This window comes from Caenorhabditis remanei, chromosome IV (assembly GCF_010183535.1).
Source record: "Caenorhabditis remanei strain PX506 chromosome IV, whole genome shotgun sequence".
Lineage (NCBI taxonomy): Eukaryota > Metazoa > Nematoda > Chromadorea > Rhabditida > Rhabditidae > Caenorhabditis > Caenorhabditis remanei.
The window spans coordinates 25,296,653-25,311,531 of NC_071331.1; the positions used below are offsets into that span (position 1 = coordinate 25,296,653).

Genomic DNA, 14,879 nt, shown 5'->3' on the forward strand with positions numbered 1-14,879 from the left:
TTTCTTTAGCTTTCCAATGATATATGACACGTACCATAATTATTCGTGAGTTCGACAGTAAAGATAAAAAATTCATTTTTTCGTACTAAAAATCTTGAAAAATCAAAAAAACCCGAAGCACATCTGAAATTATACCGGTTTAGAAAAAGAGGGGATGAAATTAAATGACATATTGGAGTGGTTGTTGAACTATAGATAAATAATTACAATTTTTTGAATTACTGTAGGTTTCTGCAACTACGGAAGCATCTACAGTAATCCTTGACTATACATAAACTGGTTTGATGGGATCAGATTTCGGATGTCGTTGGCAGGAATATTTGATAAGGCAGACGGAGATGGAGCAGAACACGCCGAGGATCATACTGAGAATTATTTTATTTACTTTAATCCATTAATGAGTAACTCACAATCCAAAAGCACTACACGAGACCATCAGATAGAATCCGTTGCCTGCCGACGATTTGATATTCTCCGCCCATTTCGCTGCCATTGCACGGATCTCATGGGCACGTTGGGTCAGGGAGCCTTCCGTGGAGTCATATTCTAGAACAATGGGATATCGGTATGTCTGTGTATCCTGTCACTCACCAGTCTCACTGAGCACCCTGACATTCATCACCTTCCTCATCAACATCGAGTCGTCAACCCATAATTCGCACGAGTATTCTCCCGAATCGGAGAACGTCGTCTGGGTTACGGTAAGCAGTTGTTGGTGTTTTGAGAAACGGGCTCTCTTCGCGAACAGGATTACTTGATGGTCGTGCTTCCACACGATCCGTTGGTGCTCTGGCTGGAGGTCGACGGAACAGTCGATTTTAATCGGGGAGCCTTTTTTGATGGTCTTGGAGTCGGGAGAGTCCGGGTGGTGGAACTTGTTGTCTGGGAAAATGTAGAGACTTTTTTTTCAAAATTTGAACTGGAAATTGAAAAATGCGAGACGAAACTTTTTCAGTACATACATGCGTTTTTATTATGCTTGAGAACCGGGCCGAAACGGGCCGGCGGATAATTCGCTTAAAACTCAATATTATGAGCTGAAAAGTATACAAAAATGTAGATCTCGACGAGTTCTATATCCGTAACTTACAACGGGCCGGATGACTAGTCGTTAATATGCCCCGGCCCGGGAAAAAGTGCCAAAAAACGCAAAAATGGCGAGAAAAGCTATTCTAGCCCGGCCTGCGGCACATTTACAAAAAAGAACCCGCCGAGATCTACATTTTGGTATATTTTTCAGCTTATAACATTGGGTTTGAAGCGAGATACGCCCGGCCTGGTTTGCAAGTATAGTTTTTTATGTCTGGCGCGTCTCGAACGTCGCTTTCTAAGGCATTTCTATTAAAAAACTCACCAAAAACCCTCAATTTGGCACTTGCTTGCACTTGTCCTGCGATATTCGTCGCGTGACAAGTATACACTCCCTGATCCTCCATCGTCACATTCATCACATAGATATGATCATCGTTCTGAGTGACGTAGAGCCTTCGAGCTTCTGCCGCCGGGAATGGAATTCTTTCGAACGCCCATTTCACTTCGGGACGGGGTGTTCCGCCGGCGGCACACAGGAATTTGGCGTTCTGACCGACAAGGATGGACATGTCCGATGGGATGTAGGTGAATTTGGGTGGTTGGTGGACCTGGAAGAGGGTGGTGCTTAAACGTAAGCAGACCTAGCAGTTTGAAGTTCAAGAGCAGTTTGTACCAAGCAACGTCTTTACAACCTACCAAAAGTTTGACATGGCTCGAAAAATCCGACCCAAACCGATTTCTGGCCACACATTGATATTCCGAGTTGTCTGTCATTGCTACGTTGTCTAGCACCAACTCCGCCGCGGCCAACTCGCGTCCGTCGAGTGTTCCGTTTACAACTGAAATTTTTGACATGTTATCGTGGTTCAGCAAAGTTGACATCCATGCTTCGAATTAAGATTGGTTGTGTATGCGGATCCAATAAAGTAATAGTTGACAACTTTTCTCAAATCCTACTTAACTTTCAACGGTTACATCTCAAAAGTGGGCGGAGCTATCAAAAAACTGTTAACTACAAAAATGTTGTCCTATTCTTGATATACACAGTCAGTGTGAATTTAAAGCAAATTCTTTACACCGGGCCGGTTCTGGCCGGTCTCAACCAAACCCCTAGCTATCCGACCTCCACCAACCCCCCAACTCCCCATATAACCCTTACCTGCCGTTGTATTAACACTCAAAAACGTGGCCGAATCCTGCACCAACACCCTCGGCTGCCCATTTTCCATCACCCTCCACTCAATGCTCAACGGACTTGCTCCATAAACATTGCACATGAACTTGGCTTGCTCCCCGATTAGTGCTCTCACTTCTACCGGTTGTCTGACTATCTTGGCACGTGGCGAGTCGTCGTGACACGTCAGATTCGCCGTGTCTATTGCGATGACATCCAGGTCGGCTAGCGGTGGTGGGTAGGAACATTTGGCGGTGATGGTCGACCTGTCTAACTTCAACCGGTAGATCCACGTGGCAAGCCAAGAGATTTGACAGTCACAGAGGATGGATGACGAGTTCATTGTTCTGCAATCAAGGTCTATCTGTGTATCCCAATGTCCAGATGTCCTCCAACTCACAACTTTTTCAGCTCCAATGGCTCAAACGCTTCCGGATGAATTGTTGCTATCGGATTGTCCGTTAAATCCAACTCTTCCAGTGCTGGAAATCGTTCAAACGCTCTTTTTGGGATAACTCGCAATTGATTATTGGTAAATCTCAAAGATCTTAGGAACGGCATGGAGGTGTTGTATAGCACTGCACCGTCTTCTACGCAGACGGCAAGGGTGTTCGAGGAGAGGTCCAATCTGGAAGAAACAAGAGAGAAGTAGAGGAGAAAAGCTTAGAATTGCAGTAGGACTGAACCAAGAATCGTCAGAAGTCATGGAGTCAGCTTGGAGATATGAGACGTGGTCTATATCATTGAACAGCGGAGAAAACGCATATTTCAAATCAATATTCTCTTTTCGGCAGCATGGTGTACACCGAAACTTTGACGCCATGTATCTTGGATACTAACCTCGAGTGCAAAAATTTAATATATATTTGGAATCAGCGTTTTTTCAGCTTTCTTATGATATAGGGCACGTCCCATTACTCCAAACGGAACCCATGATCTTCACATAGTCAGCCGCGAGTGACCCTGATTATGGTTTTACGGGTTATTGGTTCGATTTTATTCAAATATTTCATTTTGCAAAAGTAGACACAATTCTAGACCAAAAAAACTAGGTAACTCACTTATGCAAATTATCCATCCCGATCAACGCAAACTTATGAAGACTGTCTATTGAATTAGCTGATAAGATTAACTCTTCCAATTGCCTCAACGCTCGAAATGACCCGGATGGCAAGGATTGTATCCGATTGGAGTGAAGTGAGAGCCATTTGAGTTTTGGTGTGTGACTCCACGAGCTGGTGTGGAATGATTGAATTTGGTTGTAGGAGAGGTCTCTGAAATGGAGTTATCTGACTGGTTTTGACTACTTTGGATCCCAGGCTGGGATTCCCAGCACAAAGAGTACAATAACCCTTCGTAAATTCGTGTCGAGACCCAAAGTGGTAAGAACATAGGCATGATTATACTTTTCTGTAAACTCCCGGGGAGCTGATTACAGTTTTTTTTTCGGAAATATTGTTTTTTGAAAACTCACAACACTTCCAAACTAGTCAATCCGAACATCCATCCTTCTGTCACTGATTGCACTCGATTCGTTGATAAATTGAGTCGGCTCAACCCCTCACAAGCGTAAAACATGCCATCATCCAGTCGGTACACATCATTTTTCGCCAAACTAACATTTTTCAGCGACGGTAACTGGTTGAACGCCAGAAATCTGACTTCTCGAATCATATTCCGTGTTAAATCGCTGGAATTTCAAATTTCGGTGAGCCCCAGAATCCGGATGTCCACTTACATAGACTCCAATTTTCGTAAGCGTGAGAAGGAGAACTGCCTTAGGCTTGTGATATGGTTTCTGGCTAATTTTAGTGAGATGAGACTTGAAAAAATGGAAAATGACTCTGATCCGATATCTGTGATGGAGTTGGAGGCAAGATCTCTGCAAAAAAGATTTTTTGAAAAAAAAAAGTTTTTTTGGATTATTTGAAAACTTACAACTTCTCAATATTCACTTTATTCGAGGTAACTGGTTTTGGCAAGTAGGAAATGAGATTTCTCGAAAGATCTACAGAACGAATGGCGGCGAGATGGCTGAGCTCTTCAGAGGATATTTGGGAGATTAGATTGGACCGTCTGGAAAATGTAAATTATGTCAAATAAATTTCTGGATGGGTTTGTGATAAAATTGTTGTGTTATTCAAATTCACCTCGTCGAGAGCTTTCAGAAAAATATAATCATGCCTAGGTTCTGACCACTTTGGGTCTCGACACGAATTTCGGGGGTTACTGTAGTTTTTGTGGTGGGACCCAAAGTAGTCAGAATATAGGGATGATTATACTCATTCAAAGCGTCTTGGTAAGCTGAATTCAACTCTCACAGTCATATGTTTTTTGGAGTCTGGTTGAAAAAATTTCAGAAAAAACCCACAAATCCAATTTCTCCAAATGGTCCAACTGATGGCTTCCATGTGGTATTCGAGGTAGTCGGTTTTTGCGGAGATTTCTGGAAACTTATTTATTACGTAAAATCTGGCATTCCATTGGCGTGTTTTCTGTACTAATCCTTTCCTAATTAGGTATAATCATTCTTCCTGTTTTTGTAGATCAAAATTTTTTCAATCGTTCGAAAACATTTCCGATTGAGTAAAAATCACGAGTCTTTCTTTCACATTTTGAGAATAATATTACTGATAAGAAGGACTTAGGAATTTACAATCGCTGTGAGCGCATAAATTTCTTTTTTTGGTCAAAAAATCAAATCAACTTACAGTACACGTAGATTGGGCAAATTGAGGAAAAAGTCCGAGTCGATGTGACGGATTATGTTGTTGGATAGGTCTCTGGAATATGAAACTGTGACGTTTGAATTATGAATAGTTAATAAATTCGTATTCAGCTCATCGAGACGCTTCGAATGAGTATAATCATGCCCAGATTCTGACTACTTTGGGTCTCGCCGCGAAAACTACAGTAACCCCGATGTTTTTTCATGTCGCGACCCAAAATGGTCAGAATCTAGGCACGTTTATACTTTTCTGAAAGCTCTCAACGACCTGATTCTGAATATCACAATCTCAAAACGAAAAAACTCACAGGGTCTGCAGAAAATAAAATCCTTTCAGCCTCGTCTTGTCAATCGTCTCAATTTCATTATCCGATAGCAGAAGTATCCTCGTATTATTTGGAATCGAGTTCGGAATGTCCGGCAGGTCCAATGAGGAACAATCGACGACATCCCCCACACAGTGACATAATCCAATACATACAGTACCGAAAGTTTCAGTTTTCGGAAAAAAATCGTAGAGAATTAGAAGAAGTAGTGAATATACAATCATGTCCGCATTGTTTCTTGGAAGAGTCTGGAATTTTTAAAGTATTTGGGGAAATCGAAAACTAATGAATTCAGCGTGTCTAGTTGGGTCTTGACACGAATTTTGGGGCTACTGTAGTTTTCGTGGTGGGATTCAACTTGCTTCAGACCCTATCATGATTATACTTTACTGAAAGCTCTTGATAGGCTAAATTAAAGTTATAAATTGAAAAAATAAAGAATTGTGTCGAATGAGTCATTTTAAGGTATTCTTACTCGAAATCGATCTAACTTGAAAAAAGTCTCAAATGAAAAAGGAGAGACACGTAGAGAAAAAGAAACTTAACCAAAAAATAAATGACTACTTTTCTCTTTCTCTATCTATTCTCTATCTAGCGTCTTAAAGAACAGCAAATACACACACACTCGCCCGACCAATTCGACCTCCCCAACCGATAGAAAATCAGTTGGAACCGGAAATAGTGTGGGGATCGGAGGAGACGTAGAGATATTTGCGACTGATACCGAGGGGGACGAGAGATAGACAGTAAAGAGAGACGCAGAGAGGTTGAAGGGAGCGGAAGATAGTTTATCAGACAGTTTGGCGGTGGAGGGAGAGATGGAGAGTGGAAACTTATTTTTCAATTAAATTGGGCAATCAGAAATTAATTATAGAAATTAATCTTCTGCTTAAATCAATATTGGTGTTCAGCTTGTCGAAGTCTTTCAGAAAAGTATAATCATGCCTAGATTGTTTATAAGCTGAGTCTTAACACGAAAACTAAAGTTATCCAGGTTACAGTAGTTTTTGTGGTGAGACCTAAAGTTATTCAAACCTAGTCAGGATAATACTCGTTTAAAGCGTCACCAAGAGCTGATTACAAATATTACTGTAAATGTTTTCCCGAATGTGATACTGACTGTCAAACAAGTCGAAATAAAAAAGTTCTAAGCTCCATATTTTTGTAGTTGACAACTTCTTTGTACGGACACTCTCTAGCAAGTTACATAACGATAAAGTAATTTCTCCCTCAAATCGACCAAATTTCAGTGCAAAATAGTCCGATCTTTAAGCTGTTTATTTAAAATTACTAAAACTCTTTAGGAACTGTCCGTACGAAAAGTTGTCAACTACAAAAATGGAGTTCTACTCTTGGTCTGTTCAATCCCATAAAAAGTTCTTTTGTGGGACAGTTAGTTTTACTATGACACACTCTCAAAGTTGGGCATTTTCAACTGAAAAGGGCAAAACTTAATACACTTTTGACCGGTACTGTACGTAAACTTGAGCAGCTTAAAATAATTCCTGGCATATGCAGAACAAATATACATGTTAAGCTCACTTTTTTAAATGAGTCTTTTCAAGATGATTAATCTAGAATATCATAAAACTTCAAAAAGTATCGAGAAAAATATTCATATCAACATTAAAACTTGGTTAGCATTACACCAGTATCTCGTTTACTGAAAAAGTCAAACGATATTGAGCTCCTTGCATAACCTGTAGTACACCATTCTGACCATTGTATTTGACTTGGAAAATATTATCGTAACCTGATCTTTTGGCATGTACATTTTACCCGCCCACATTATTTTTGATAGATAACCACGTTGGTGATCTCTGGCAGCGGAATCAACAAAATAAGACCAACGTTCAATGTCTCCGTTGTGGTTTGATACCGACTCCCCCGAAACAAAGTGAGATTTGATAACACACGTATCAAAACGATAGAACACTTATTTCTTGGAGAAGCGATAGATGTGCTTTGAGGGTAAAGAAAAAGACGAACTATTATCAATCGCCTATTAGATGAAAAGAAACTAAACATCAAGCATTTAAAACCGGTCGTTATGGGTATAAAAACCCATCGAGTAGCTCATAGAAACACATATCAATTTTTCATCCTTCTGTTATTATACTTCAATATTTCAGAGAAACTGACGTTATCTCAACGAGGTCTAAAAATGTTGAGTACATTGAATAGAAACGATGCGCTGAGATTTCAGGAAGAGAAACCTCTGAAACTGTCCCCTTTCCTTATGGCCATTACAAAAATCGCCGAGGAAGAGGGAGATTTTATCAGTGAAAAAGTGTTGAGTGAGTTGTTTTCGTGCTGAAACTATAGGTATACGGTAATGGTTTTTCAGAGGAACTCGAGCAAATGGTGACACCAGACGCGTCTCTCCGTGAGTTACCATTTCAAAACCGCACAACTTTTGAAATTTTGTTTCCAGGTAGCGCTATGCAATACGCCTCTCTCACGGGACCGGGTTTCGAAATAACAGGTCAGTATTTTTGATCAGCTTTCTCACTGACCGACATGAAGAAATTTCCAAATTTTCAGATGAAAGAGCGGAGACCATCAAAACGGTGATTACGGTAATCAAAGGGTTGGCAGAAGCGGGAGGTTTTATATCCGAGAAGTTTGGAAAGTACCTTGGACCAATTGGAACTGCAGCTGGTGTTGTGAAGGACATCGTCGAGTTTTTCCAAGATGAAAAACCGGATCCGGTAATGAAAGAATTGGGAGAGTTGAAGAATCAATTGACGGCGGTAAGTACACTATACTCAGTATTTCGTATTGAGTAAAACTGTGCAAACTTTAAAACATTCAGCTCTCCGATAAAATGAGTGTCCACTTTAACGCATTGGAATCGTTTATGGTTAAACAAGAGTTTTACAAGGTGAGCCAAAGTTCAAGTGAAATTGTACTTCTAGCTCACATTTCAGAATTACACTGTTGCAATGACTAGTATGATGAGTTTCATGATGGACACTACCGATGGGTCCAAAGAGTCTGTGGACCTCTTCAAGAAGATCTATGATGAAAGACGACCACAGACGCTGGTTTATGTAAGTAGTACACAATAAAACATAAATAATAATATAACCAGTCGGTTAACGCAGCCTGACGGCTGCTCAACCTCTTTTTCTACACCACCCGTGTTGAAAATTTGAATAAATGAATTCATTTTAAGAATGAAAATGTTCTATAATTATCTCCGCCGTGAACTCATATTTCCCTATTTCGGAATCAAAAGCCACTGAAAGGCTTGAAAACCACGTTTTTTTCACCTAGTGACCTAGTCGAGACCTATTCTAACTAAAAAAATAGACGGGCATCATTAAGAGAAAATTTCTGATCTTTTGGTCCAAATTTGAAGAAAATCGGTTCAGTAGGAAGGGCGGTAGGATCGGCGACAGACACACAAACATACAGCCGTTTGCGTTTGTTAATAATAAAGATAAAGATAATTGCTCAGGATATGCTGGCTGAGTTGGAACTCGATGATCGAAACCCGCTGAAATTGGCGATGAAAGGAGATAATTTGCAAAGCAAGAACACTTTTAAAAAATGGAAGGACATTTTGGAGGGAGCTCTTTCTCAGGCTGTAATTTTGTTACTAACATCACCACGTGATCTAAACAGTGTTTTCAGTTGTTCCTGGAAGTCTACGCGTCTGGTCTGTTTCCGGAAGTCGGCAACTACGGAACAACCAAGATTCTTGAGAAGATTGCTCGCTATCAACAGCTTGTGGAAGAGTGGGATTACCATTTTTGGGTAAGGAAATGCAGAAACCAATTAGCTTGTTGTTTGTTTAGACCAATGAAAATTTCTGGCCAAAGGGAGTTGAAAAGCTTGTGAATGATGTTCACGACGACCGGAATCTGAAGACAAAAGACGAGAAGATGGAAGTTCTTTGGAAAGGGATCGAATCCATCCACACTCAGTAAGTACATACATAGTTGGGTGAATTGTAATTCTCAAAAAATCAGCAAATCATTATTAAATTAAATTTTAGACCCTGTACTGAAACCATCCCTGCTATTTCCTATTTTATTCAAAGAGCTGGGCCTAAATTTGAATGCAAAATTTTAAGTCCGTGAATATTAAATACTAACGTTGGTGGCAGTAGTTTGAAGTTTTAGTAGATTTGTAACCAATCGTGTTAAAATCGGAACTATTAAACTGTTAATGAGATAGAGCATTTTCAGATTCAAATTCTACGCTGTCGTTGTGCCGTCCGAGCATATAATTAGATGGTACAAACATTTCGAAGCTCAAGCAATTGTATCTGATCGCAATGGATTTACTATCATGGTCTACCGTCACACGGGAAAAATGGTTCGAACGATGTCATGGCTCTACAATTACATTGGTGAGCATCTTCACGAGGAAAGATCGGACTTTATGCAATTCAACAACTGGCAGAGTGTTCGCAACCACTTTAGTGATGACAACGTGGCAAAAATAGGAAAATACACAGGAACATTTGTCTTCATCATTGCTCAGAGCAAATCTTTAATCGCTTTGAAGTATTCTCGTTTTTTGGGCAACAAAGGCCCGGGAGTACACACATTCGATGCAACTCTAACAACTACTGGCGGCTTCACTATTGAAACTTTCCCAGTGTTCAAATTTCTTGGATATTAGTAACTCTTAAATGTCTCTTATAATACTTTAGATGTGTTTTTCAATATCAAATTTTCACTTACTTTTTTTATAATCAATAAATGTGATCTAAACATTTGTGTTGTTTAGTAGAGATAAGAAGTGAGTAGAAGAATCGGATGACCTGAAAAAAAGAAGATTTTTGGAACATATAAAGAATTAATTATCTATGTAACTGTTATCTGTAAGAATAGAAAGCACCCGAAATTGTTAAGTGGAAAAACATTCTAATTTTGTTTTGCCTACCGTAACCAGATACCAGAGAGAGGTTGTCACTGTGTCACTTTCAGAAGATTACTACTTGATTGAGATATCAAAATCAATTGGCATTGAGGATTAAGAATGTATCGAGTAAGTCTCAGTAGCCAATCTCATTTGTTCAGTGAAACTAGTCTCCTTGGAACTTTCTGAGGATGCCATAGCTATCAGCCTGATAGAAGTTGTTAGAAAATTATAAGTAGTCGTGAAATCCTTGGTACTTGATAAAGTTGATAGACTTGTTGGTGTGACAGCAGTCACAGTAAGGGCTGGCTCAGTTGAGGGTTCTACAGAAACCAAGGTAGCAGATGTAGCGTATGTGGGTTCAGCTGTAGTCAACGTAGTCGTTGGATCTGTGGTAACAGATGTTGAAATAGCAGTCGAAGATTCGGTTGTCATCATGGCAAGAGACGTTGTATCTTGGGTGGTGGAGGAGAAAGTTGTTAAAATTGTCGGCTCTGTGATTTCCTCCCATGTCGTGGATTCCGTAGTACTCAAAATAGTAGTTGTCTCAGATGTGGTTACGGTAGAAAACATCGGCTCTGAATCTGTCATAAAATATATAGTTGGCTCTATATTTATTAAATTACTTGTTATCGCCTCCGTAGAAGTTGTTGATGACACTGTGGCCGTTTCAGTAGAAGTAATTGGTTCTGTGGTTGTCGTGAGAGGAGTAGTTGTCGGATCATTAGTTGTCATAGATGTTGCCTCCACCGTAGTTTTTGGCTCAGTTGTGCTCATGGTAGAGAAATTTGGTTCTGAAGCTGTCAGAAAATGTATAGTTGACTCTATACTGATCAAATTACCTGCTGTAGTAGTCCAGACGGCTGTTGAGGTCGATTCAGTAGTAGTACTAGGTTCTGTGGTTGTCGCAATGGGAGTAGGTGTCGGTTCATTAGTTGCCATAGATGTTGTCTCTACCGTAGTCGATGACGCATGAGTCGATACTAAAGTTGTCGGCTCAGTTACGGGTTCTGAGTTGGTTGTCGTCATTATTGTCTCAGATGTTCTCATGGTAGATGACATAGGCTCTGAAGCTTTCAAATAAGTAAATAAATATACCCATCAAATTACCTGTTGTCGCCTCCCTAGTAGTTGTAGATGACACTGTAGTCGTTTCAGTAGAAGTACTTGGTTCTGTGGTTGGAGTAGTTGTCGGTTCATTAGTTGTCATAGATGTTGTCTTTGCCGATGTTGTCATTGTAGAGGTCGTTGACTGCGAAGTTGTTGGCTCATGAGTCGATAAAGTGGTCGGCCCACTATCAGTTACGGGTTCTGGGTTGGTTGTCGTGGTGGTACTAGTGGTACTAGTAGTAGTGGTCGTTCTACACCTTCTTCTCTTACAAAAACCATAACAACAGTTTGAAAATTGACATCTGAATCCTTGACAACACCTTCCAGAATATCCTCTGTGTCCTGCGCATCCGTAACATCCTCGGCGAGCGCATCCACAGTCTTGAGATCTCGAACATGCTTGACATCCACAGCATCGTGAATTTGAGCATCCAATGCATCCACACGGTCCGGAACATCCACGACTTCTAGCACAGTCACATTTTCTATTCCAGCCCCGTCTCCTCCTCCATTCTTCCAGACTATCTTCTGATGATCTGGATTCGGAGGTCGCTGAGGACTCAGATGAGCTAGATCTTGATGACCATCCACAATCCCCAGGTCTTCCGTGGCAGCTGTAGTCGCATGGATTCCTATTACAACTCCAGCTACAAGGAGATCCATAAGGTTCTCTTCGACATGGCCAACGACCATAACAAGAACGTCGTCGCCACCAACTAGGCGGAAGGATTCGTCGAGCTCGATGGCCATCAACCCCAATAAACTCAACTGCAGAAAAATTGGGTTATTGGATATCCAGACAAATACTGACTACCTTGAAAATTGGGGTACTCAGTCTCTTCGCTACTATCCATGTCACCACGGTGGTTCCGTTCTTCGGAACCTTCAGAATCCCTGTGACGTCTACAACAGCAACAGCAACATCCGCCGCTGGGCATATCTGCTCCGGCTCCGCCGCCCCCTCCACCGCTACCACCAGCCCCACTACCATTATTCCCATAAACATTTATATAATTATTGACTACTTGATTATTGCTATTCGAATTATTACTCCCTGACAAACTATGACTCGTGAGGTTATTACTATTGGAGTTCGACAAGTTCTGAAATTGACTAGAATTTTGAGACAAAAAATTGGAGTTGTAGTTTTGGGAGTTTTGAGAGGAATTTGATGCTGAGATGGCACTAGAATTAGTGGTCGAAGCGCCGGTAGCGTTGGATGAAGAGCTAGAATTGAGGGAGATGGTTTGGTTTGAGCTTAGTGAGCCAGAAGAGCTGTTACAGCTAGAGCACCCGGTATCTCCACTACTGCTAGAGCTCAATGAAACATTATTGGAATTAAAGTTAGAGTTGTTGTTCAGATTAATTGAGAAGCCGGGGTTAGTTGGAGAGGGTACGGTGACAGAAGATGATGTGGAGGATCTGAAAAAGTGTTTTTACATAGACGAGTGTGCTTTTTTGGTTAGAGTTTGACAAAGTTATGATTTCTATGCGAGGAATGTCAGCAAATTAAATTTTTTGCCAAATGACAAATTTTGGAAGTGAACGCTCTAAGCATTCCTAGAGCTACACTTTTGTCTATGTCACATTGTTCACAGCTCCAATTGATAGAAAGAATGTGAAGCTGAAAAGTTCCAGGCAGTTGCTCACAGATAGCTATATCTCCGAAGCGAAGAAACTTACCAAAACACAGTCAACTACAAAAACAGAGATTTCGACCTATCCAGACAACACGCAGGCTATCCTTATTCAGTTCTGTCTTATAGATTTTAGTTTGCTGGACTCTTCATGATTATTTGTATCATAACCAAAAATTTACTAACTCACACCACGGGATTGTCCACGGGGTACGTAGTCATGCACGGATTAGTGACTGGCAGGAATAGTATTAGGAACGGAAGGACTCTCGGTTGATACATCGAGAAAATGTTGTTGAATAGTTCAAAAGGATCGCGAAATGGCACCCAATCCACTCTCCTCCTCCCCCTTCCATTTTGTGTATTGGTGTGTCTACGCTAGTGTTCCGGAGAGCTGTATAAACTTTTACGGGCGTGTCAATTGGAACATGCATAAAACAGGACTGTACTTGGCAAAAGGGAAAGGTCATAAATATTTTTAGAGGATCAGAAAACATTTAGAAGAACCATCGAAACAGATATTGCGCCTGAGACGCGTTTTGTTTAGGAAAGTTATGCCATCATAACCAGAAAACGCACCGAGTTTGATTTTTCTGTTTTAAAAATGCTTATTCCGCCGATACCACACTTCGCCCACGTAAACGTTTAGAAACTTTTTATTTTCAAAAGTTTTTCATTTGAAACAGTAACTATTCTCATTTGAAATGAAAGCGGGAAAGGCTGTAAACACATTTTTCTAGGGAAATAATAATTTTTACAAAAACAAAGACATGGCGAATAAAACATTTAAAGCCTCAAGACATCTTCATCACTTCCAGCACTCGTTTCAACACATAATTCGGTGTGGCTACGGTAGCATCAACGACTTTTCGACACATGGGGCACCGAATGATAGGAGAGTTGAATCCGCGAATGCACTCTTCACAGAAGACGTGTCCACAATCCAGAGTCTTCGGCTCCTCTTTGAACATATCGTAGCATACTGTGCAGATGAGTGCTTCTTCGAGTTTCTCTATTTTTGACTGTCTTGTATCACAGGCGAATGTGAGTGGCGTGACTGCGGAGTTGGGACGATTTCGACGGAGGTGGGCCTGAAAATGGAGGATTGAATTGAAGAGAGCTGAAAAGAGATCTCTCACCTTCAACTGTCCCAATTGATAATCCACGGCAATTCTAGCCAACGTCTTCGGCCGTTTTGCAGATTTAGCGATCAAAAACTTCTCACAATTCTCGATAAGCGAGTCCATCTCGAATCGATCCGCCAGTTTCAAAACTGTATCAATAGTGACGTCTGTTATGGAGTCCGGTTGGTTTCGCAGGGCCGCCAATAACTGATTGAGCTCCACAAGAGTCGTGTTGTCCAGCTGAAACGCGTCGTAGCGTTTCGCTGACATTTTTGACTCAAAGAACTTTGATTTTGCGCAGAGAAGCTTCCTCTCCACTTTCACTTTTCGATTCTTCTCCACAATCAAGCTGACAAGATCTTTATCATCTTCATAGAGTTTCAAACTCTCACAGCCGCTCACAATATCGATCTCCTTGAATTCCACTTTTTGGATACTCATTTCGATTTCTACCACACACTTTCCATCCGCACTATGCTCCTTCAAACAATCGTATCCCACTAATTTCTGCAATTTTTGCAGTTTTGACGATGGCAACCAATTGGAGAATTGCATCGAGTTGTTATTCGTGTCGAGTGCTCCTCGATTTCCGGTGATTCTCAACTTGCTCTCCACTTCGATAGACCATTTTTCAGTGTCCATTATGTTGGGGGCAGAGCACTCCAATGCTACTTGGAATCCTTTTTTGTTTCGTACTACATATAGCTCCCTGAAACGTGGCAGATATCGTTATGCAGTTTTCAATTGAAAATGAGCTTTTTTTTGGGGCAAATTGAGCATTTTTAGCTTTTTTTTTTCGAAAAAAAAATCATTTTTCAGCGAAAAGCTGAGTTTTTAGCAGCGTTTCTCAGAAAAATTCGATTTAAAAAGTAG

General features: G+C 40.7%; 5 protein-coding genes across 5 annotated transcripts; 1 reads left to right on the plus strand and 4 right to left on the minus strand.

Annotated features, from left to right (window-relative positions):
• Positions 1-265: 265 nt before the first annotated feature.
• On the minus strand, positions 266-5,484 carry GCK72_016265 (uncharacterized protein; the record flags this gene model as incomplete). Its single annotated transcript, XM_003093054.2, has 14 exons — positions 266-365; positions 411-546; positions 592-882; positions 1,355-1,640; positions 1,729-1,871; positions 2,192-2,553; positions 2,607-2,834; positions 3,268-3,480; positions 3,681-3,896; positions 3,945-4,088; positions 4,145-4,282; positions 4,578-4,652; positions 4,918-4,989; positions 5,243-5,484. 14 exons carry the CDS (start codon positions 5,482-5,484, stop codon positions 266-268), a joined length of 2,646 nt encoding a protein of 881 aa, XP_003093102.2.
• A 1,940-nt stretch (positions 5,485-7,424) lies between these two features.
• Positions 7,425-9,895, plus strand: GCK72_016266 (uncharacterized protein; the record flags this gene model as incomplete). The annotated part of the gene is made up of 10 exons (XM_053731419.1): positions 7,425-7,557; positions 7,608-7,646; positions 7,695-7,745; positions 7,805-8,013; positions 8,076-8,144; positions 8,191-8,313; positions 8,724-8,852; positions 8,900-9,022; positions 9,088-9,191; positions 9,457-9,895. 10 exons carry the CDS (start codon positions 7,425-7,427, stop codon positions 9,893-9,895), a joined length of 1,419 nt encoding a protein of 472 aa, XP_053586191.1.
• A 354-nt stretch (positions 9,896-10,249) lies between these two features.
• Positions 10,250-11,372, minus strand: GCK72_016267 (uncharacterized protein; the record flags this gene model as incomplete). The annotated part of the gene is made up of 4 exons (XM_053731420.1): positions 10,250-10,713; positions 10,762-10,929; positions 10,978-11,202; positions 11,246-11,372. 4 exons carry the CDS (start codon positions 11,370-11,372, stop codon positions 10,250-10,252), a joined length of 984 nt encoding a protein of 327 aa, XP_053586192.1.
• Positions 11,373-11,437: 65 nt separating this feature from the next.
• On the minus strand, positions 11,438-12,236 carry GCK72_016268 (uncharacterized protein; the record flags this gene model as incomplete). Its single annotated transcript, XM_053731421.1, has 2 exons — positions 11,438-12,013; positions 12,060-12,236. The coding sequence occupies 2 exons, from the start codon at positions 12,234-12,236 to the stop codon at positions 11,438-11,440; spliced, it is 753 nt and encodes a 250-aa protein (XP_053586193.1).
• A 1,440-nt stretch (positions 12,237-13,676) lies between these two features.
• GCK72_016269 (uncharacterized protein) lies at positions 13,677-14,648 on the minus strand (the record flags this gene model as incomplete). The annotated part of the gene is made up of 2 exons (XM_003093034.2): positions 13,677-13,973; positions 14,022-14,648. 2 exons carry the CDS (start codon positions 14,646-14,648, stop codon positions 13,677-13,679), a joined length of 924 nt encoding a protein of 307 aa, XP_003093082.2.
• Positions 14,649-14,879: the final 231 nt, after the last annotated feature.